Below are 24,456 nucleotides of genomic sequence, written 5' to 3' on the forward strand. Positions count from 1 at the left end.
CTCATACTTCCTCTAATCTCAGTTTGTGATAAGCCTTTGTATCACATTGTGCAACCTTTCTGGTTTGGAATGGAGAGAAGTGGGCTAGGGTGGGGTCTGGAAGACTAGGAGTTAGGGCTGTGCAGTGTTTCTCAGCCAGCCCCATCCTCATCAGGGCCAATTTGCTAGGAGACAGTTTCTCCAGAGCTTCAGAGCTGTGCCCAGCTGACAGTTCTTTCTTCTGGCTCCTGTCAAAGGAGATTCCTGAGGGAGTGCCTTCTTATCATAGAAAGTGCTGAGCCCAGAGCTCCTAGTTGCCCTTTTTGCAGAGGTGAGGGGCCAGTGAACCTTGGACTCAGACACAGTTGCTTAATACTCCTCTCCCGTGCCCTCAGCCCCACCGCCCTCCTTGACTTCTTGATTTGACTTAAATCCATATGCCCTTGCCTGGCCATTCCTTTCACTGCTGGCTGAGAAGAAGGAGTGGTCAGAGCACAGCTCCTCACTTCCACTGGAGTCGCTGCCGCTGCAGGAACCTGCTCACACCTTTAGCCAGGTAGTGAGCGCTTCCCACTCTCTCCTTCAGCCCACCCCCTCGAATGACCCAACCCCTCTTTGCTGCTGTGCAGTGTCCACTTCATCTCCCCAGTGCCTCTAGCCCTAGTATCTGTCCATTTGCTCAGCCAGCCTTGCACCTTTTTCTTTCAGCTGTCTCCTGCTCTGTGGGGGCCAACATCAGCTACCCCACTTCAGCTGTTTCCTGGCTTTGGCTTTCAGTGCTGTATCTCCAGCAGCAGCTCCTGGGTGGGCAGTGGTCATCAGCTGACTCCAATCATCTCTAACTTGGGCTGTACATTGGGATCACCCTTCTCTCATTCATAATATTTGGGTGATGCAATTGTGCCGATGTGAGGGATTTGACAGCAGGGGATCTGGAATACTAGGGACTGGGAAATATATCTTGGAAAAGAAAGCGAGGAAAAGAGGAAAATAGCCTGTCTTCCTTCAGGGTGAGGTGAGGATTCTGGGGCTTTGCTAGGGCTGAGCACTTCACCTAAGCAGGGGGATGGTTGTGGGTTTCCAGCAAGAAATTGCTGAAGTCTTTAGGTTTGCCAGAACTAGAATCCGTGGGCGAAAAGAACAGTCTTGTGAGGAGACCCCACAGATTATTTGCTTGCAAGGTTGGTTCCTCATGTGGCATCTCAACACAGGTGACAGGTGAGCCTGAATTGGAGGGAAGACAGACTTTTTATTTTTTGTCCTCACCTGAGGACATGCTTATTGATTTTAGAGAGAGGGGAAGAGAGGTGGAGAGAGAGGGAGAGAAACATTGATGTGAGAGAGAAACATCAACTGGCTGCTTCCCATACGAGCCCCAACTGGGGATTGAACCCACAACCTAGGGATGTACTCTTAACTGGGAATTGCACCTATGACCTTTTGGGTTACAGGTCAACACTCCAACCAACTGAGCCACACTGGCCAGGGCCAGACCTTTTTGAGGTAAGGCTGAAAAACGCTGGCTCAAATTATTTTGGTTACACCTGGGAACTGCCAGATGATTGCCCTAATTCCTGTCTCTTATCACAGCAGGCCCAGGTAGAACCAGGTTTTAGTTTTCAATTTTATAAATCACGTAGGCAGCACCAGTGGCAGCACCAATCTCAGCACGGTGAGAGATGCTTCCTCTCTGGGGAACGAGTGCCTTTCCTTAAAAGTTCAAGTTGGGGTTGTTTTGATGGGCCAGAGCCAGCAAGAGGAGAGGTTAATGGGGGGTGGGAGGCAAGAGAGAGGTCTCAGCCATGGTCGGCAGGGCGGGTTGCCCATATTGGTCCCTATGGGGGAGCGTACTATGGTACTGCCAACCACCTGATATATATTATCTTCATTGTTCTTCCTTAGAGGGCAATGCCAGGAAGCTGGTGAAGTCTTCCTTTTCCTCCTCCACCATGGTTGACAGTGTTAAGTACGAAGTGGCCTCCCAGCACATGGGAGAGGCCTCCCCTTTGGCAGAGGAGGCCTGCCCAGGGCCCGAGCAGGTGAAGCTGAAGAAGGAGATATCGCTGCTGAATGGCGTGTGCCTGATTGTGGGGAACATGATTGGCTCCGGCATCTTTGTGTCCCCCAAGGGTGTTCTCATGTACAGTGCCTCCTTTGGCCTCTCCCTGGTCATCTGGGCCGTTGGAGGCCTCTTCTCTGTCTTCGGGGCCCTTTGTTATGCGGAACTGGGCACCACCATTAAGAAGTCTGGGGCCAGCTATGCCTACATCCTCGAGGCCTTTGGGGGACTGCTTGCCTTCATCCGACTCTGGACCTCTCTCCTCATCATTGAGCCTACCAGCCAGGCCATCATCGCCATCACCTTTGCCAACTACATGGTGCAGCCCATCTTCCCGAGCTGCTTCGCCCCCTATGCTGCTGGCCGCCTGCTGGCTGCTGCTTGCATCTGTAAGTGGGGCTGGGGCAGGAGATGCTGAGTGGAGTGCCAGGGCAGGGGCCTGGATGTGAGTCTAGTTGGCTGGTAAGAAGTAGACGGAAGGAAATGCATGTCCCTACAAATGCTTTTATTTTATTAAAAATTAATGTATGCTTTGTGTGAAAATTTGAACAGTACCAAAGTGTATAAAACCCCACCAATTACCTTTCACCCAATCTCCCATGGTAAGCATCATTAGCAGTTCATGCACCCTTCCTCATTTTCTTCTTGCTCCTTCAAGAGACGTAGTTTTGTTCTATGGTTTACAAAAATGGGATCATAGTCCATATATAATGCTACAGTTTGCTTTTTCCCCAGAATTTATCAGTGACATTCTTTTCTATTTATAGATCTACATTTTATTTTATTTTATTTTATTTTTTAGAGAGAGGGGAAGGGAGAGAGAAAGAGAGGGAGAGAAATATTGATGTGAGGGAGAAACATCAATGTTAGAGAGGAACACCAATTGGTTGCCTTTTGTACGCGTCCCAGGGGACTGAACCCAAAACCTAGGCATGTGCCCTGAGTGGGAATTGAACCCATGACCTTTCAGTTTACAGGACGACACTCAACCAACTGAACCACACTGGGCAAGGCTTGGCTAGATCCTTAATACTGTTATAGATGATCTGGTAGGTTGACTTACTGGTGAAACTAACTGGGTAGGTAGATGTAGGTATAGTCACATTTTGTGTAGGGCAAGGTTTATTCCATCTAAGTAAAATTTCTAAGATGGCTGCATCCCTTTAAATGCCAGAATTCTCTCATTTCAACCATCTTTGTTGAAATCTCTTTAAAACCAATGCTATGTCTGCTTGCCTTAATAATTTGGCATTTCTTTTGGTGGTTACCCCTGCACATCTCAACTCTTGTACGATTATGGGGCCTTCCCAGGCAAGCAGGGTGAGGATGAATGTTGGCTTCCCCAGTGGCCTCAGACTGCTGGTCTGACTTCAGGTCATCAGGTTTTATTGTTTTCTGGTTTTGGTATGTGTCATCTCTGACAGATGTCATTCCTTGATTCTGGCACTGTACCCATCTCCATCAGTCACCCTTTTTTAATTTGCTGCTTCTAATTTGGGAATAGAGATGGACTCAAACTTTTGTATACCCATGTACACATAAATGCACATGTACCCTTGTACGAATACATGCAAAGTAGCCACAATTATGATTAGTTTGCAAAGCTCTCCAGTGAATAGAACACAGAGTTCTGTGCTGCATGGATTCATGGCATATATTTGAGACAACTCTGCAGAGTGAAAAGTGCCCCAGACTTGTGTTTGAGGCTAGGCTCAATAACTACATGACCTTTGGCAAGGTGTAGTGACTATTTACTTCCAGGTTACTGCAAGAATGAAATCAGATTCAGTGAAAACCATAAATCATGGCTCAAATATACCATGTTAATAATTATATATTTAAAATTACTATGTCTCTTCACTGCTTATAGGACTTTTTTCTATCTCTAATGATATCAGAGGCACATGGAGATCTGGGAGAAGGTTCTGAAGGACAATGAAGATTGTAAGAATTTAGGGACATATGATTCATTCATAAGTTCCTTCCTTCAGCTGTTATTTAATGAGCACTCAGGACAAGCCAGATGTTGAGACCTCTGAGGACACTCTGCGCATATACAACCTGCAGTAATATCTCTGCTTAACCATAACCATTCAGGAGAAAGTCAAGAAGTATCCCAGGAGGGAGACATACACAGTAACAAATAATTGTTAAGATAACAGGTGTGGTGATGAAGGCACCATAGGTGCAAGTGGGACAACTTTCTTCTTATGGGGAGGAGAGCTCAGGAACATGTCACAGACAACACAATGTCTCAACTGAATTTCGAAAAGACACAGCTGTCTTCTAGGACATTTCTCATAGGGGTACTGCATGTAATAAGGTGTGGAGTTGCAAAAAGCTACAGACTGTTCAGAGGATTGCAGGTAGTTGGTAGAGCTGGAATGTGGAGTAAGAGATAAGAAGGTAGAGACTTGAAATATAGCCCAGGGTTGGCTGAAGGAGGGTTTTATATGGTGCCTGAACAGGCTAGACTTTATTTTAAAAATACAGGGGAGCTATAAATTTTAAGTGGGGAAGTAAAATCAGATTTGCTTGGAAGAACTCCTTTGGACATGGGGAGAGTGTTTTTGGAAAGAGACAGAAGGTAGGGAGACAGGTTTAGGGAGCTGAAACCTGAGTCCATATGAAGTGTGGTGAAGGCCTGCCCTCTGAGTGGCCTTTGGAACTGAGATGAGGGGGTAGATGCACAAATACTTATAAGATGGGATTTCTAGGACTTCTGGATGTGGGGCTGTGTGGAAGCTCTCTGAGGTGATACTAAGGATTAAAGCTTGCACAGATGGGAGGTGATAGAGCCGCCATCTGGAATAGGGAAGGTGGTGATGGGGTAGAGGGGGCATGTGGGGCTTTTCTGGGCTGCTCATGCAGCTCTTCCATGGGCAGTGCCTTCCTCAGGTCATCATCATCCAGAGTGGATCATTTTCTCACCGACTGAGTCTCGCTGAAAAGGGAGGCTGATGTGTATAAATGACAATGTTTATTAATGTGCATGGTGGGCATACATGTATAATTTCTAAATACCAGAAGGCATGTGTTCGCTTTCATGGCACCCCCTTCCTTGTACTGTGGCCACTGGGAAAGCAATCAGGGAATTGCTTGCAGGAAATGGAATGAGAATGAAGGAAGAATGTTTTGACTCTTCAAAAATAATTTACTGATGGTGGTGGGGGTCTATAAGACGTGGAGCTGAGAGGAGAGCCCTTGCTTGTAGGGAGCTCATGGTGTGGTTGAGACCCTTAAAAACAGTCAATTAAGCATATTGTATATGGTAAGTGCTAGGGGTGGGGTGGCGTGTGGCCTATTCAGGACATGATTTTTGCACTTGACATTGGAGGAGGAAAAGGAATCAGGGGTGAGTGAAACTCCTACTTAGCATGACCTTCGAGGCCTACTTTATCTGACTTGACTGACTTTAGACATCTCACCCTCACCCTCTGTTCTCCAGCTACACTGTTTGTTTTGCTTTTCCTTTAATTTGCCTGGCTTGTTCCTGCCTTAGGGGTTTTATAACCAGGAATGATTACTGATTGTCCCTTTTGCTGGGAAGGCTCTTTCCCTAGATATCCTCAGAACTTACTACCTCACTCCATTCCTATGTTTGCACATATGGTACCTTACCAGAGACCTATCCTATTTAAAGTGAAATTTTAAATAAGAAAAGTGGCTATCAGTCTTCTATCCTGTTCTTTTTTTGTTTTAGATATTCATGAGAGTAGGTGTTTGCTCACTGCTGAATCTCTGGCACTTAGAACAGTGCCTGCTGTCTGCTAGGCACTCAGTAAATATCTGTTGAATGAAGAAGGGGCAAGGACATTGTAGATACAGGGAAAGGCAATGTAAAGGCACAAAAGTGAGGAAAAGTATGGGGTGTACGGTGTGTGTGGGGGATTGTGGGATGTGAGGGATTGTGGGATGGGAGGGAACAAAGGAAGCCAAGGGACTAGAGCATGAGGCAAACCTTCCTAGAGGTTTAGATTTTATTTTAAGGTACGTGAGGAGCCATTGAAGGGTTCTAAGCAGGGGGCAGTGTAGCTGGGGTACGACATAAGAAGCAAGCCTGGAGGCGAGACACTGATTAGAAAGCCCGTTGCAGTCTAGGCAGGAAATGACAAGAGCCTGAACTAGGGCAATGGCATTGGGGGTGCAGCTTATTTAGGAGATGATATCTCCAGGAAAGGACAGATGGGAGGGCTATTTAGAAGGTATAATCAGTACGACCAATGACACTGTGATGTCCAGTATAAGGAAGAGGTAGGTGACGTCCACTAGCCTGACTTAAGTTCTACGCCATAGGGGCTGAGCCTGCCTTATGATCCATTGTATCCCCAACAAAGAAACAAAGGGAGGAGTTCAATAACTATTCTTTCAATAAAGAAGTGAGATTTCTGGTTTGGGCAACTGGTAGGTGCTGGCACAATTTACAGGGAGGGGGAGGATGCAATCATGTTGAATTTGAGATTTATTAGTAGGGTAGATTTATTTGTAGATTTATCTGTGCCCATCTGGAGTGTAGGAAAGAGATGGGGCTGGAGACTGAGCATTCAGCAAATATTCCTGAAGCACTTGCCACTTTACTAGCACTGATTATTGTCTTTATGGGGCTGTCAGTGTGTCGGTATGTGCACACGTGTGTATGCTGGTGAGGGGCTAGGATAGGCAACCCGACACAAGATTACGATGGATTATGATGAGTGTTGTGATTCTTGGGCATGGAGCCGTAGGAGGAGATTTGAACTAGCCTAGGAGTTTATAAGCTCTCCATGAGGAAATTTAACATGCCACCTGAATGATGAAGGAAAATTCACCAAGAGTAGAGAGGGAAGAGGAGCATCTCAGGCAGCAAGGACAGAATGTATGAAAACTTGCAGCCAAGAAAGGACATCTTCAAGACACTGGAAGGGGTTCAGGGTGGGCTATAGTGTTGAGTTTAAGATTGGAAATGTTTTTTTTAATGTTATTTATTGATTTTTAGAGAAGAGAAGGGAGGGAGAAAGAGAGGGAGAGAAACATTGATGTGCAAGAGATATATCGATAGGTTGCCTCTCACATGCCCCCAACTGGGGACCTGGCCTGTAACCCAGGCATGTGCCCTGACTAGGAATCGAACCAGTGACCTTTCAGTTTGCAGGCTGACTGGCAGTCAATCCACTGAGCCACACCAGCCAGGGCTAAGATAGGAAATGTTGAGAGCTGGATTGCAGAGGTAGATGGAGGTCATGGGAGAGGTTTTTCAGGGCTTTATAAACTCTTCTAGCTATTATTGCTGTGAAACAAATCATGGAAAACTTAGTGGCTTTGAACAGTAGCCACTTTATTCTTATCTTTCGTGGTTTCTGTGGCTCAGGAATTTGGGAAGGCCTAAGTGGGGCAGTTCTGGCTCAGGGTCTCACGTGGTTGTCGTCACATGGTGTGGTGGCAGGAGCTGGAACCAAGGTGCTGAAGGTGGGGACTAGCTGGACATCTTTTTCTCTTCAGGCTGTCTCAGGCCTCTCCATGTGGTCTCTCCATTGGGACTGCACTGAGCTTCTTCACATGATGGTAGCCTCAGAGCAGTCAGACTGTTTACTTGGCAGCTGAAGGCTTCAAGAATGAGTATCACAACAAGCCATTTGGAAGCTGCATTGCCTTTTATGACCTAGCCTCTGAAGTCACATGATGTCACTCCTGCTGTACTCTAGAGGTTGAAACAGTCACAGAAGATCATTCAGTTTCAAGAAGCACAGACCTTACCTTTTGATGGAGTATCAAAGTCTCATTGTATGAAAAGCGTGTGGGATGGGAGATATTGTCAAGACACCCTGGGAAAATATAATCTATTGCAAAAACCATATTAAGGAGTTTGGTGGGCTTGCAATTTTCAACTGGTGCTCTGTGGCATGCTAGTGTGCTGCAAGGATTTTTAAAACATGTAATACCTGACTATTTAGTCAGGAGCACTGACCTCGTTTACGGTAGATTGTTAAATAACAACAACAACAACAACAACAAAAAGACAACAGGCAAGACAACAGTAGCCATCTGGTGTGAATGAATCAAAATTATACCCATGTTTTGTCAGATCGGCAAAAAATACATTTTTTTGGTGTGCCACATAGTTTTAGTACTTAGTTTATGTGTGCCATGGAATAAAAAAAGGTTGAAAATCACTGTCCTAAGGCAATGAGAAACCTCTTCAGGCATTTGAAGCAGGAGAGTGACATTTGTGACTTAGATTCTAGAATTTGTGGATTTTTAAAAAGATTACTCTGCTAGCGGTTTGCAGGACTGAAGGCAGGAGACCAGTTACAAAGCAGTTGCCATGATCCCAGTTAGTGATGACAGTGGCTTGGACTAGAGTCATGTCTGGGGAATGAGGAAATGTGTTAAGACTTGGAACCTGATTGGATAAGGGTAGAGGTTGTTGATGGTGATAAGGTGCCCAGGTTTCTGGGGTGGGCAACTGGGTGAATGGTTATGTCAGTTATTGAAAAGGGAAACACTGGAGGAGCAGTGGGTTGGAGAAAAATTGATAGGATCAGTTTTGGATAGATTGAGTTTGTACCTGGTGATGTCCAGTAAGTAGGTGGTTGGATATTCATATATATCTGGAATCATGATACTTGGGCTGGTGATGTACTTTAGGGAATCTTCAGTATATAGTTCTGGGATGGGCCCTGGGGATATGAGGATGACTCTTACTCTGTAGCTCACAGTTGATGGGAGAGACAGGTATGTAAATCATTCTAATGTCGTGTGGTTAAATGCAGGGCAGGGTGGAGCCCAGAGGAGGGGCTACACAGCCAACATTATTTGGAGTTGGCACATAGGAGGTAAAGGGAAACTGTCAGTCTTTTCAGTGGAGCGGTGGAGTGGATGTCAGACAAAGGAAGGGCAGGGAGTGTAGTTTAGATATACTTTCCAGAAGACTGACAGTGAAGGCAAGAAAGGTAGTTGTTAGGGGGAGGGGCCAAGGTTGGGGAAGGAGTTTGTGGGAAAGACTTAAGCCTGCTTTAGCTAGGTTTGGGGGTCTATTTCTGGAAAAGCTGGATGAAATATCCTTATCCTACAATAACGTCTTCTCCGTGGTTGGAATGCCTTGGTGCCCTGCCCTGAGTCAGCATTTCCCTCCCCTGAACAGTGCAGAGGACACCCTCATCCCTTTGGGAGGCAGCAGTTATAGGGGTTAAGAACATGGAATCAGGCAGAGTGAATTCATTAGCCTTAGTTTCTTCATCTCTAGAATGCGGTCTCTGTCTCATAGAGGTGTGATCTGTATTTCTGCCATACTTTCATCCTTTTCTATTCAAATGGTGACAATTTTAAGACAGCAGATAAAGGTTTCTGCTTCTGTCGGAGTGGCTCGCTGTCGCTTTATAGGTGTAATCTTCCTTGAGAACTGCTGTGACTTACAGCCCTCGATAGGCTAGCATTGCTGATAGATCTTGAAATCATTTACCAATTATTGCTTTGGGTAGAGATTTCCAACCTTTTTCATCTCATGGCACATGTAAACTAATTACTAAAATTCTGCAGCAAAAAATGTAGAAGATACATTTTTTGTCAATTTGACAAAAAATTGATATGATTTTGATTAATTAACTCCTGGCGGCTGTTGTTGTGTTGGCTGTTGTCATGTTTTAATTTGACAACATAAGGGAAAAGAGGTCAGTGCCCCTGACTAAATAGTCAGATACTGCATGTTTTAAAAATTCTTGTGGCACACTGGTTGAAAATTGCTGGTTGAAGTAAATTTTTTGTATGCATGGATGGCTTCACTCAGGGCTGATTTCATTGTCAGGGTAATCACATGTTGCCCTCTGCCAGGAATTCTTCCCCCCAACCCCAGCACCAGCCTCCATATACTCAGGCCAGATAACAGTGGTCCTGGTACCCATCTGCACTCCCTTCATTGCCCCCGACTGGATGGGTTACCTCTCAGTGACTTTCACACTTTCATTCCTGTAATTGTCCATGTTCACTTTTCTGTGAAAGCTGGGGCCTGTGTCTTAATCACAGAGCCTGTACGGGGTGTGGAACATAGTCGGTGCTCAATATATGCTTGCTGTGTGGATAATGATTGGATGGATGGATAATTGATTAATTCTGAGCTCAGAAAAAACTTGCTGTCCTGTCCAGGGTACTATAAATGGTCACTTTTCCCAATGAGAGAGGTGTGCAGATGGCCCTTCCTGAGGCTGATTATTCTGGTTTTCCAGAGTTTTTTGAGATTGCTCAATTTCTCTGCAGCCAGAAGCTCCATTACCCCAGGGGAGACAATCCCACTCCCAATTTCATATCCCTGAATTCAAATAGGAAGGCACATGAAGTGGTGGAATGTATACCAGCTTTGTAACTGGCCTGGGTGACTTTGGTTTTCTCAATTGTAAGATAAAGATAACACACCTACTTAAAAAAATGATTTGAGAGAGAGAGAGAGAGGAAGGGAGGTGGAGAGAGAGAGAGGGAGAGAGATAGATAGATATGGATTTGTTGCTTCACTTTGATGCATTCATGGATTGATTCTTGTATGTGCCTTGACCAAAGATTGAACCCACAACCTTGGCATATCGGGATGACACTTTGATGCTTTAACCCACTGTGCTACCCAGCCAGGGTTATACCTACTTTTAATTTTACAGTAGCTCTGAGGGCTGAGACTCTTTTTCCTCTTTGCAGGAGGTGGGACTTTTCTCTTGGCAGAGTCAGGTCTGGTGTCCAGAAGTCCAGCTTCACCCAACAGCTCTTTCTTTGGAAAGAGCTGACATGCAGCTGACATGCTTTGGCCCATTGTTAGCCGTGTTGGGTAATTCTGTTCTCGTGTACACTTGCCCACCATATGACCTAGTTTCTTTCGTCTAGTTTTTTGCCTTTTGCTAACAGGACATTTTACCTCCTGTGTCTTCAGTCCGCCTACTATACTAGTCAGTCGGCAGCACATATTCAGGGACCCCTGTGAACAGACAGACTACTGCAGTCTTTGTGTCCCTGACACTTGACCTTAGTGACTTGCATGTAGTAGGTGCTTCAGTAAATGTTGACTGGATGAGTGAACTGAAGATATGGTTCCAGACTCAGCTTGGCTGAGAAGGGCACTGTGTGCTTTTGGCCCTCTGGGTAGTGGGGGCGCTGCTGAGGGCTGCTGTAGGAATTGGGCAGCGGAGCGGGCAGACAGTTCATACTGAGCCTGCTAAAGCTGCTTGTGGACTATGAAGGATTTCAGATCTCTGGATATTTGTCTGAAAACTTTGGCCATATGCAGTTTTTCCTGGTATTAGAATGACTGACTTCATGAACTTGTGGCTAATGAGGTGGAACAGCCAGATACTGGGCCCCCAACTGATTTTTGCTCTTTGAACTTTATGCTGGGAAGCTGGTTATCTCTCCCGGAGGGGTTTTCCCAAGAGCCATTTTAAGTTCATGGTGGGGAAACTTTCATTTCACGTCCCACATTCGCAGCAACACATCGGCTGCAGTCAGAGCCGTGGGGCCCCTGTGAACTTTGGAACAAACTGCATTAGCAGTGAGGGAGGTAGAATTCTGTGCTGGTTTGATCCTCAAGGCTCTTCAGGGGTTCACCATTGGTCTCCATTTATCTGTTCTTTTTCTCTCTGCTTCAGAAGAGCCTAGAGGAAGTGGGGGAAAGGAGCCAGGGACAGTGAGTCCCATCCCTGGATGTGTGCTGCAATTACCTAGGAGGTTTGAAAAATACTCACGGTGCCCTGGGTGGGTAGCTCAGTTGGTTGGAGCATCATCCCGTACACCCACAGATTGCTGGTTTGATTCCTGGTCAGGGCACATGCCTGGGTTGTGGGTTCAATCCGTGGTGAGGATGTGGCTGGTAGACCCATCATCGGTCTACATGTGGGAGTAGACCGATGGGTTTCTCTACCCCTCGCACCCCCTCAAATAAGTAAATAACGTGTCCTCTGGTAAGGATTAAAAAAAGCGACTCATGGCCTCTTTTCCTTCCTCGTTCCCCCAACCAAATAAATCTGTACCACTGGGTAGAAGAATGGGAACTGGCTTGGAGAATGTGCATTGAAGAAGCAGAAACTTGCTGCTGAGGAGAACCGATGGGGACTTTGGGAAGAGAGCTTCTCAGTTGTCACTGTGCTTTAGGATCACCTGGGGAGCTTTGAAAACCTGCTGATGCCTCGGTTCCACCCCAGTTTCTGACTTCATTGCCTGGGTGGGGGCTGAGCCCTGGACTTTGTTAAAGCTTGTCAAGTGAGGCCAGTGTGCAGCCAGGATAGAGAAGCGCTGAGATAAGTGGAGGGTTTAGGGTTGTTCTGTGATTACTGAAGGCAGCACACCCAAAGCCGGCAGGTCATCAGACTTCCCTGGGAAACCCTGCCACAGACCGCCTACATCAGGATTTCTGAGGTAGAACCCCAAAGCTGTAGGTGGTTCTGATGCTCACTCAGGCTTGGGGTCCTGTTTCTGAGGACCTGAACTGGACCTAGCTGAGCAAACCAGAAAGGATCCAGTGAAGAAGGACCAGCCAGCTTTGAGAAGGAAGGGAGCAGATGGAGTGGCTGAATACGAGACCCTCCTGGTACACACTGCCTGCTTGCTCACTGATGGTGCAGAGCCACGGTGACTAAAGTGCTGACTGAGTTCCAGGAGGCAGAGTACAAGGATCTGATTCAGTGACCCCTAGGGATTTGCTTGGTGTGTCTTCTTGCCACATGCTCTTGCCCATGATGCCTGAGTAAGCGAAATGCTTCTCTAGCCTGAAGAGGTAAAAGAGTCTGAGCACCATTTGCTCTCTGAGAGTTATAACAGCAGCTTGGAAGGATGGAAAGAAATAACACCTGAAGGAAGCCAGGAGGAGAAAGTGTATGTTAAGGTGTATGGAGTTAGACATCCCAAACAAAACAGATAGTAGAGAAAAGGAGGAAAAACTTGAACTGTCTGGCCTTAGGCAACAGATCTGAGGCTTTTTCAGAATGTACATCTGATCCTTCTGAGGAAACAGCAGTGGCAGAGTATTCTGGACATGGATGGGTATGAGCAGGCCTGAGCATACCAGTGACGGAGCTTGGCTGTCCCCGAACTATGTGGCTCTGAGTACATTATATGAAGACCAGCCTAATGCAGAGATATGTGGGTTTTCTTGAGCAACATATGATGAAAAGCTTGTGTGCACCAGTTAAGCCCCACAGATCGCTGTCCTCTGCCACCTGCTGCGGGATGAGTGGCATCACTAGTCAGAAGACACCTGAGATGTATTACCGGTGACTTCGAAATTCAAGAAAGACAGTGAAGTGAGTGGCAGGTGGAATTTCATCTCACTGTCATTTGAAAGCTGTGCATGCGAAGGAAAAAAGAACACAGACAGAGTGTCTGGCTGTACATGCCAGGGTACCAGAAAGATAGACTCTGGCAAGGGATGGGGCAGATTTCCTAGGGCTAGAAGAGATGTGTTTAATAAGGCTTTAAATTGAAATTTTAAAGGAAAGGAGAAAAGGCCCTGATAACCCTGATAAATCTGGGTACTTTGGAGTCTTTGCGGTATTATATAGGAAGAATAAAGATGGAAAGGTTGTTCAGTAATACACTTGGAGAAAATAGGAGAGAAAATTGGGAATGATGGTTTGGACTCCAGTCTATAAACACTGAAGCCTAAGCGTATTTATTTGACCTTTTACTTTTACTGCAAGGAGGAAACATTTTCATATTTGATTAGAATATGACATGAAAGAGTATACTTTGTTAAAAAATGATGGATTTGCCAGAAAAGCTGAGATTAATGTAGTATAGCAAAAAGAGATGGGTTTGTATGAGGATCCGCTGTAACAAGGAATGCCTGCTCCCCTGGGCAAGGTCACGTTTTGACTCTTTTGACTGTGGTGAGAGGGAAATTTCGGGACTGAGATACAGACCTGTCGAAGGATTTTACTTCCCAGTGAGTATAACGAACAATAATACCACCCAGTGCCACTTCCTGCTCTGCCTGCAGGTCAGTTTCTTCTTAGAGCTAAATGGAAGTTACAGGTGTGTGCCCATCTCTTAGAAAGAGCACAAGGACACAGCCTCTGTTAATCCTCTTTGATTACCTTGGAAAGAAGAATTACTACATGGTGTTTTCAGAGGTTCTCAGGATCCACTTAGGGGGTTTTCCTGAAGGTCTCTCCTAGTACTAGTGCATAGAAACAAATTTTCATCCTAAGGGGAGAAGCATGGTGAAGAGAACAGGAGGATAAAAGCAAAAAGATACAGGAATGATGTCACTGGGGGCATAGACTGCATACTGTCGGATCAAAGGGGGAATACTTTGCTTTCCTAATAAAGATGATAAAGTTTGTACAAAAGGGAAAAATATGGTCGTGATGGAAGCCTCAAGTCCCTGAGCATCTTTTACTAAAATCAGTTGTATTCCATTAAAAGCAGTACTTCTATACATTTTTAAAGCAATGGTTTATTATGGAAAATTTTAAACATATCTGAGAGTGAATAATATGATGAACTTCCAGGGTTCACGAATGACAATCAGCGTTGTTTTATCTATACTGCAACTACCCCATCCTCACCCCACTAGATGATGATGATGATGATGATGATGATGATGATTGCTTTTTAAAACCACTTTATTAACTTCACAATATGTAATGAGCATCTTTCCATGCAATAGGTAAAACTCCCCTGCTGACAGAAACTTACAAATTGGGTCAAAACACAATATTCAAATAGAAACTGGCAATAAGAGACCCACCAGAAAAAAGTAACAGCAAAAGGTGTACAGTGAAGGTACATCAAGAACACGTAAGTTTTGGAAGCAGGTGTATCTCCCTATTAACTACAGGGAAAACACCAGGATTCAAGGCATAAGGGAAAACTCACTGTGGCGGTCTGTGCTAACTGCCCGCAGACTATGACTTAACAGTTTCCCCCTCAAATTTCCATCAGCTGTCTCATCTCCTCAATCCTTTCTATGTTTTTCTTGTTTCATCGTTGCCTGTGGCTCTCCAAGCCTCTGACCCCAGACACACCTATACTGCAGATGGGCTGCCTAACGGGGGAGCCACCTACAATTTCCTCTAGGCACACAATATTCACCGGCTTCCAAAGGGAGGGCCAAGGGCTCTCCTTTATTAACACCTTGTTCCTTTTCATCCTTTTATTCTTTTTCCATGTTGAGATTGTTTTACTGCTAGTTCCTCTTTGGCCTATTGCTCCTGGGCCTATTCTCCTCCTGATTCTCAGATTCTCTCAGTGAGTGCTCCACAGCGATACTTGGACCCACAGAACTGCTTCCCCTCTCCTCCCCCTTCTCCTCCGCCTTCTACTGGAGAGTCACAGGGAACAGGAACCAAGAAGGGTGCAAGGGACAGACCACCAGGTCTAACGCTCCAGTGAGGCGCTGCCCCAGTAGATTATTTAAAGCAAATCCAAGACATTAAACCATTTAACCTGTAAAGCTTCAATATGCATCTCAAAAGGAAAGGACTTATTTACTTTGATTATTACTTAACATAACCAGGGGAAGTGTGGAATCCTTGTGAGGAAGTGACTATGCTTGCTCCTAGAAAACGAAATGCTAGTTTCCACTGAAATACACTCTAAATTTTAGGCAAAGAGGTTGCAGAAAAGTTCAGGGCAAAGAATTAGCCTGAGATTAAAAAATAAAAAGACCAAGAGCTTCTTTAAAATTAAATTATTAAAAAAATGTTTTTATTTACTTGTTTTTAGAGAGAGGGAAGGGAGGGGGAAAAACAGGGAGAGAAACATCAATGTGTGGGAGATACATCGATCTGTTGCCCCTAGCATGCCCCTAACTGGGGTACCTGGCCCGCAACCCAGGCTTGTGCCTTTACCAGGAATCGAACCAGCAACCATTCAGTTCGAAGGCTGGCACTCCATCCACTGAGCCACACCAGCTAGGGCTAAAATGAAATTCTGGTAAAATAGTTGAAAATGATCTTACTTAGGAAGAAAAGGAGAGTCATGTGAAGAAACCAAAGTGATTGATTGAACACATTGCTTTTTGATGAGCTTAGATTTTTAGAGACAAGATACATGAGAGCTGGTGAGAGGTTACATAACCAAGATGAAATACAAGGGTGACCCAGAACTGCAAGAATATTGTCCTGAAGATTGATGCCCAGAATAAACTAAGATCTGAAGGACAGACTGAGGGCAAAGGCTCTAGTAGGGATGTCCAATCTGCGGCCTGCGGGCCACATGTGGCCCAGGATGGCTATGAATGCAGCCCAGCACAAAATTGTAAATTTGCTTAAAACCTTTTTTTTTGCGGATTAGTTTTTGTTAGTGTTTGTGTATTTAATGTGTGGCCTAGGACAACTCTTTTTCTTCCAGTGTGGCCCAGAGATGCCAAAAGGTTGAACATCCCTGTTAGATGAATGTTCAGAGTGAGAACAGCAAGGGCATGGAAGTTAGTTCTATGAAAGTAGATGGTGGTGAGAAAGAAGAAAGCCAGTTCTATTTTTCTTCTAATTTTTCCTAGCAGAGGATTGCTAATCTAGAAAGGGTTTTTAAAAAAACCCAACAGGCTGTTCTGGCTGGGTAGCTCAGTTGGTTAGAGCGTTGCCCCGATATACCAAGGTTGTGGGCTTGTTCCCCATCAGGGCACACACAAGGTCAACCAATGAATGCATAAGTTAAGTGGAACAGCAAATTAATGTTTCTCTCCTCTCTGTCTATTTCTCTCAAATCAGTTAAAGTTTAAAAGAAAACCAACAGGCTAACAGATCTAGGCCAACAAAAAGGCAAGACCAAGAGAGTTAAGGAGATAGTAATACATGTCATTTCTTTAAATGTTTCTAGCTATCCATTTGCAGACAAATGGAAAGAATTTATAATTATCTGAGTTGACAGAGTCACTACCAAGCATCTCCAGGATCTTGGAGAACAGGAAGGGTGTAAAAGGAAGCTGTTGAATGATATATTAGTTTGCTATCGCTGCTGTAAAAAATACCACCAATTATTGGCTTGAAACAACATAAATTTACATTTTAACTGCTGCACAGGTCAGAAGTCTGAAATGGGTCTCGCTGGGTCCCATCAAATGGGTCGCATCAATGTGTCAGCTGTGCTTAGGGGAGAAGCCGTTTTCTTGCCTTTTGTGGCTTTTAGAGACTGCCCACATTCCTTAGCTCATGGCCCCCTTCCATCTTCAAAGCCAGCCGTAGCTAGTCAAATCTTTCATACAACACGTCACTTTGACACTGATTCTTCTGCCTCCCCAGTGCCCTTGTTCTGCCCACCACAACTGGTAACCTGTGGTAACTTTCTTCCCCCAGAAGAAAGAGAAGTGGATTCTGAGCATCCTGCAGTGATAATTTGAAGTTGACTTCTGCCCAAATTCTAGGTTTACCTGGTTAGCAAAGTATAGAAAGGAGAATTTCTAGGAACCTGTACGGATTCTCTAAAAAGAAGCCATGCTTAGCTAACCTTACTGTTTGTTCAACTCTAATTTTTATTTAAATGTAATATACACCAAGGAACAGTACATATTATAAGTGTACAGCTTGATGAATTTTCACAAATTGAACACACATGTGTAACCAGCATCTACATCAAGAATAGCAGCCCTCAAACCCTTCTTGTGCGACTCCCAATCACTCCCCTCTGCATCGCCCTCCTCCCCCCACCAAACACACATGAAGGGAAATCACTATTCTGATTTCTGGTAGCATAGATTAGTTTTACCTGTTTTTATGCAAATGGATATAAAGGGTATGTACTCTTCTGTGTCTGGCTTGTTCACTAAATATATTTGTGAAGTTCATCCATATTTTTGTCTGTAGTTGTAGGTGGCTTATTCTCAAGGCTGTTTAGTATTCTTTTGTACTGGTTTAGCCACTCTACTGTTTATGGGCATTTGGTTTGTTTCTAATTTTTGACTATTACAGTGGTCATGAACATTCTAGTATAGATAGGTACTAGTTTTATTTGAGTTATTTGACAGCATCATTAGGTTGTTAGAACAGAGACATGTGTGCAGATTTCAGAGAGGTTCTTGTCAAACTTTCATGGTGTTCTTTTCTTTTTCATTTAAATTTTTAAATTTATTTTTTGAGGGAAAGAAACATCAATTTACTCTTCCACTTATTTATGCACTCACTGGTTGCCTCTTGTATGTGCCTGACCAGAGATTGAATCCGCAACCTTGGTGCTTCGGGACAACACTCCGAGCAACTGGCCAGGGCTCTCATGATATTCTTGTTGACCAGGTGGAAAAAGGTGGACTAGATAAAAGAATAGTTTGGTAGATTCTTGATTCATGTTCTAGAATAATTCCAGCATAGAGGAAGGCCTACAGTGATAGATTATAGGGCTCTGCCTATCCTGGGCAACATTTTTATCAGTGACTTCTAGTGAAGTTAGTTCAAGTGTCTTCAATTTTTTATTTGAATTTGAAGACATCAGAACTGACAAAATTAAGGTGGAAAAAATCCATTTCTAGCAGATGGGAATGATGCCTAAAAATTCACAAAGGAATGTAAAGTGCCATATTTTGGATTTTTAAAAAACATATTTTTTAAAGATTTTATTTATTTAATTTTAGAAAGAGGGGAAGGGAAGGAGAAAGGGAGAGAGACATCAATGTGTGGTTGCCTCTTGCGCGCCCCCTACTGGGGACCTGGCCTGCATCCCAGGCATGTGCCCTGACTGGGAATTGAACCAGTGACCCTTTGGTTCGCAGGCCAGTGCTCAATCCACTGAGCTACACCAGTCAGGGCCATATTTGGGATTAAAAAAAAAATCATTTTTATAGTCCCAAAAAGGGGGAGAGGGAAAAGCTTGTCAGTCTGAGGTGGGGCAAAAAGGAGCTGTTGTTGGCAGTGAGTTCAAACCACAACCCCACAGTCTGTAAAATGTCTGCCGTGTCTAGGGAGACATTGGCAGCATTGAAGTGCTGTGAGTGAAGAGGAGGGGACTGTGATGGTGAGTCGTCTGGAAGCCACATTTGTCACACCAGAGGCTGAAGAAATTGGGCTTTTAGCCTGAAAGAGGGAAGACTCAAGGGGACAGGATGTCTATGTATAATGATGAGAAGGGCCTTATGTGGAAGGGGCTTTCCTGATTCTGTGTAGCCCCAGAGGAGAGGCCTAGAATTACTGGGTAGAAGTTGGGAGGAAGACATTTTTGGCTCACTGGAAAGAAGAGCTATTGATTTCTTTAAAAATGGAATGACTTGTCTACTAAAGTATTGAGGTTTTATAGTCCCTGGGCATTTGAAACAGAAAATGGATTCGGTAGCATCCTAAGTTTTGTGTGTTTCATTGTATGTATTGAATATTAATGGTGCTGGGAGAATTGTAGGTTTACCATTATTTTTCAGGGACTTCTTAGTTTGGGCATCTAAACCGGAATAAATCTGGGCATCTGATCCTGAGTGGATCTGCAAGCTTCGTTCTGTTCTGGATCAACCTAGGCAGCGCTCTCCTGGCTTTTAGTTCCAGAGTTGATGCCCGGCCTTAGTGCTAGAACCAGCCTCCTACTCAAGGAGCCTAGGGAGGCTGGGTTGGATGACTCATTCAGGAACATCTCTTTAGACGCTTATAGGAGTGACTTCTTTGTAGCTTCTCCTTTCTCCAAAGCAGGTGTCAAAGCAGGAATGAAACTGCCCCTTGGTCAAGGGTCCAAAGTGATTTCAGGCCATTTCCTGTGGACTTGGGCCAGTGTTAGGTGGAGACCGAATTGCACCTGGAGGTAGGAGGGTAGGGCATCTCTGTCCTTGAAGTTAACTTGCAGCTGCCTCTATATTCTAACTCTTTGTTCCCTTCCTTTCCCTTCCTCTGAAGCAGGAGGTTGGACTCCACCTCAAGAGCAGTGTACTTGGCTAGGTTGGGCTCTGGTTAGCTGTATCTGCTGGGGGTGGGGACAAAGAGCCCAGTCAGCACTGTCACTTCCCTTACCCATTTCCTGTTTCATGGCCAAGAGGCCCTCGAGGAAGTGGGGTGTGGGAGAAGGTGAGGGCCAGCTCTCTTCAGGCAGTTCTTCTGCTTTTTTGTTTCTTTCTTCTTCATTCAAACCAAGCCCACAGTGCTCAATACAGAGAGCAGATCACAGCAAGATCTGGGGGTAGGGGAGGTGGGTGGGGGAGGGTTGTGGCACAGGGACTGAGAAATAAGGTTGGGTGCGGGGTGGGGGTGACTGGTGGGCAAAAGGAAGAATACAAATGGATGGATATAGGAGTAGAAAAGCAGTAGGGATTAAAATGTAAACAATCCATGTGTTTTCATTTAAGAATTTGTTGTAACAAAGGATGATGAGTTGGCTTTTGCCTGTCCACTTGCCTGGCACAGGGCTGCAGACTGACTCTGAACCAGAATGAGTCCCTTAGCCTCTCCCAGTTTAGTATTGTGACCCGTGGTTACTCTGAGGGCTAACCATGAATTTTAATTAGGGGATCCCATTCCTTTGTGACTGTGGCAGCCTCAGTTGTCCCTGCTGTTTGGAGTTCTACTTGTACGACAGAAGCAGAGCTCCAGGTGTTAGAGGTAAGGGTTACAGGAGGAAGCAAAGGGGCATGAGGGCTGCTGAATGGCTGGAGGCAGAAATCCAGTGGGGAGTAAAGGATGGGTGACTGGCTGAGGAGGATCAACAGATCTGAAAGATTTGTGGAGAATGAGATTCAGGTACTATAGCCATTTTGTAGGGTGCTGGTGGAGAGTGTATGCTTGTGTCTTTAATTATTAACTAAGCACTGGGATGGCCTGGAGTTATGGGTGCATTTTTGCCCAGCTCTGTGATAAGATTTGATTATTTATTGTCTTGTTTATTAGGTAGAAAAGCAAGTGCTTATATGAGACAGGAATGTCCCTTTTCTGGGAAGAGCAGAAAAGAATTTGGTCAGTGAGTAGAAAAGGAAGGGTATAAAAGCAGGGAGAAACAGGAAGAAGAAAGGAATGCCATCCTGAGAGGCTGGTCTTTCCTGCTTCTCAGGATGAAGTAGTCTCAGGTGAGTATAATGTGGCCAGGAAACAACAAAATGGGAGAACTAGGGACAGTGAAGGACACACCACTGCCAGAACTGAGACAGTGAGTACTTCCTGACTGTGTTGGTGACCTGAAGCAAGCAAACACAGCACTGGCCTCACTTTCTGCACTGATAAGGCAGGCTGACTCTGATCTTGCCCTTGGAACTCTTGGGAGGACTATTAAGCCATCCTTCCTGGGCTCCTGGTGCTGAGCTGGGAAGGAGGGAGCAGTGAAGCCATTTACTCTGCCACAGTGGGGAAGCCGTGGTGCGTGCGCTTGCCTGCTTGTTTAGGAGGTTGGTGGGGGACTGAGGAACATTCTGCTGAATTCAGAATTGTTTCTTTTGATTTTATTCCCTGCCACATCCTGGGGCTCTTATCGGTCAACCTCACAGCATGTGTGGGCTTCCCATCTTGAATTTCTTCTTAAGTGGATTGTAACTTTTTGTGGGAGGTAATAGATTTCTCTGAGGTTGTGACAAAAGTTGTGGACATTTCTTTTAAAAGAAGATTTTATTTATTTTTTAGAGAGAGGGGAAGGGAGAAGGGAGGGACGAAGTGGAAGAGAAACATCGACGTGCGAGAGAAACACTGATCGGTTGCCTCCCAAACTGGGGACCTGGCCTGCAATCCAGGCATGTGCCTTAGTGGGGAATTGAACTGGTGACCTTTGGTTTGCAGCCCAACCCACTGAACCATGCCAGTTAGGGCTGGACTCTTTCCTTAGAAAACTGCATATACTTTGGATATATCTACATAATACTTTATAAAGAACATCAGGCCTTGTGGAAGCCCTAGGTGAAGAACTCTGGCTCTGAAGGGATTGCCTCTATGTCAGGGGAAGGACTTGAGGAATGTCTGTGGCTCTTGGTTTTTCATTGTCTGGTCAGGAAAAATGCCCTGTCCCCATTTTGTAGGAATCTTGGTTCCAAGGATCTTCCCAAACAAAAACAAGCAGCTGAGCTGGCAGGCAGTAGCAGGAAGTCTGGCCTCCATCCTAATCCTTGGCCACATGTCCTGGCCTGCTGGCCCAGACACTGGATAAGCTGTAACAGCACTTGTCAAGGTTAATAGTAATACCACAGCACCAGACTACTGGGTCCTGGAGCCCAGATCGGGGGAGTAGGTGGGTGGAAAGGGAGGAGAAACCGTGACTTTTCAGAGACAACAGCCTTAACACATCCTAATTCCCTAGAGCTAAGTCGCCTCCCCCTGCTGTGAGCATTTTTGTATGTAAGCAAATCCAGTCACTTTGTGTCACCTGTTTGTCATCCCGCTGAGGGTGTGTCTGTGTGTGCTGCTATGTACACAGGTGCTTGGTGAGTTCCTTTACATGCTGCTGGTGAGGAGGTCCTGGGAAGAGGTTTCCAGTGCAGCGCAGGTCTGAGCACAACACTTGTCTTTGGCCAAAGGTCCATTTGGTGACTGGTACTGGAAAAATTGCTTGGAAGTCTAAGGCCTTCAGGATAGTACAGTCGGTTATCAATCAGTATTATTTTTCTTTCAGGTCTCTTAACCTTCATTAACTGTGCCTATGTCAAGTGGGGAACAATGGTACAAGATATTTTCACCTATGCTAAAGTATTGGCTCTGATTGCCGTCATCATCGCAGGCATCGTGAGACTTGGCCAGGGTAAGGTATAGTAATATCATCATATATTTGTTAAGGATTTTCACCTTCCTCTAAGTGCCATTTGTGTGTTATCTAATTTGATAGGTCCTATTATTCCGCTTTATAGATGAGAAAACTAAATCTGCAGAAATAAGTATCTTTCCTAAGACCCTAGTTATTAAGTAGTGGAGCCAAAATCTGTACCCAGTTACTGACCCTAAAGCCTGCCCTTCCTTCACCTTCTATGTGTGCTGCTTCCCAGAGGGGGATGATCATGGCAAAAGGGCTGCCAGCCATTCACTGGGGGATGGCTTTTGCCGGCTGTGAAGCCCAATGCTGTGGCTACGGTAGAAATGAACTCCTTGTACCCACTCCCCTCCAGTTTCCATGTCTGAACACCTACTCTACAACTACTCTGTTGACCTGGGCGTATCAAGTCCTGCCCTTCCTCTACCCTGTATCAGCTCAGTTTGGTGTTAGAAAGGGAGCAGAACAGAACTGCATCACTCCTGTTCTCTAGCCCTTCTACTCCTAGGAAGCCACATTGGGGCCTTCCTGTCAGGATCCCCATGCTGTACCCTGCAATCAACCCATCACTATAGATGTGTCTTTTCTGTTCCCTGTTCCTTCACTGACCCCTTGCTGACAAAGGTGCTCTAAGCCACTCACCTGCTGTTAGCCATATTCTTCCACTCCTTTTCTGGATCACTTTGAAGTTGGAGAGTAGGTCACTAATCCTGTCTTCCCATGTTCTCTGGGTTCTAGGAGCCTCGAATCACTTTGAGAATTCCTTTGAGGGTTCATCATATGCAATGGGTGACATTGCCCTAGCACTGTACTCAGCTCTGTTCTCCTACTCTGGCTGGGACACCCTCAACTACGTCACTGAAGAGATCAAGAATCCTGAGAGGTAGGTACTTCACCAGCTTTCCATGGCAATAATGACAGCCATCATTTACTGTGCTTCCACTGTGTGCCAGACAGCATCCACAACCACTGAGCTAGGTTTTCATCAGCCCCATTTTAACAGATGGGAGGCCTGAGGTCCAGAAATGTACCTTGTCCGTTACCAGAGTAACAGCTGAGATGTGAACCTTCTTGTATATGTTTAAAAAACATTTTTTAAAAGGCTTTTTCCAAAATTAAAACAGGCCTTTTTACATTTGCTTATTCATCCCTATATTAAGGCAGGTTGTACCATGTAGTCATGTATGCTTCTAATATAAAGATTTTCCTTGATAGGTCTTTCACCCACCCCTATCCCCACATAGAGAACTTAAGTTCATAGATTCCCCGAAACCTTCCCTTCGCTTCTCAAATTCATACTGGCTTTTTTCAGTAAAAAACCCTATTCATATAGGGTTTTTTTTTTTTTTTTCATTCAAAGGTATCACCTCACCATTGTTACTCTTAATTACCTTCTAGCCCTGCAGAGTGAAGAGCACTGGACAGGGATTCAAAGGGTCTGGAAGCCTCTCTTTCCACTGTTTTGTTGGATGACCTTGAGGAAGTCCATCTGTCTGCTTTCTTTAATACAGGGGGTTGAATTATATGATCTCCAAAGCCTTTCCTGGCTCTGAAATTCAATGATTCTGGGAACTAAGATTTACCAGGGAGTGGGATTTCTATGAATTTTTAGACAAAAGAATAATATATATTTTTTGGCTTTGAGAAACAAATACTCCTGGTACACTTCCAGTGTTGCAACCCAGGGGGGTGGGGGTGGGGGTGGAGATAATAGAAGCAAGATGGAGGCCTGGGTGGTGCTTCCACCTACTGGACAGAAGCTGAATGACTTGAGAGTATTTCTTCCACCTCCTCCCCCTAGTCTCACTGTGAAGTGTTACAAAGATCATGGCTTCATTTGGGGCAGG

At 45.0% G+C, this 24,456-nt stretch overlaps 2 protein-coding genes and 1 pseudogene across 5 annotated transcripts in view; 1 reads left to right on the top strand and 2 right to left on the bottom strand.

The window, feature by feature from the left end:
- Positions 1-24,456, bottom strand: part of MRPL52 (mitochondrial ribosomal protein L52) — a 137,543-nt gene that overhangs the window by 13,559 nt on the left and 99,528 nt on the right. The gene's annotated exons all lie outside the window — the stretch shown is intronic.
- The window catches only part of SLC7A7 (solute carrier family 7 member 7), a 32,589-nt gene that overhangs the window by 3,942 nt on the left and 4,191 nt on the right, over positions 1-24,456 (top strand). Inside the window, exons 1-5 of one of the 4 annotated variants that reach the window (XM_045192417.2) lie at positions 477-535; positions 1,431-1,482; positions 1,882-2,427; positions 22,478-22,603; positions 23,348-23,492. In XM_045192417.2, the coding sequence (XP_045048352.2) occupies positions 1,929-2,427; positions 22,478-22,603; positions 23,348-23,492 (770 nt within the window). In that variant the 5' untranslated portion in view covers positions 477-535; positions 1,431-1,482; positions 1,882-1,928. Of the gene's footprint in view, positions 1-379; positions 536-1,430; positions 1,483-1,632; positions 1,652-1,881; positions 2,428-22,477; positions 22,604-23,347; positions 23,493-24,456 lie in introns of those variants that run through there. The other 3 variants (XM_045192409.2, XM_045192403.2, XM_024556994.4) reach the window with 3 other exon arrangements.
- On the bottom strand, positions 14,841-15,164 carry LOC128781339 (protein BEX1-like; annotated as a pseudogene).

The sequence above is a fragment of the Desmodus rotundus genome, chromosome 7, assembly GCF_022682495.2.
Source record: "Desmodus rotundus isolate HL8 chromosome 7, HLdesRot8A.1, whole genome shotgun sequence".
Taxonomy (NCBI): Eukaryota; Metazoa; Chordata; class Mammalia; order Chiroptera; family Phyllostomidae; genus Desmodus; species Desmodus rotundus.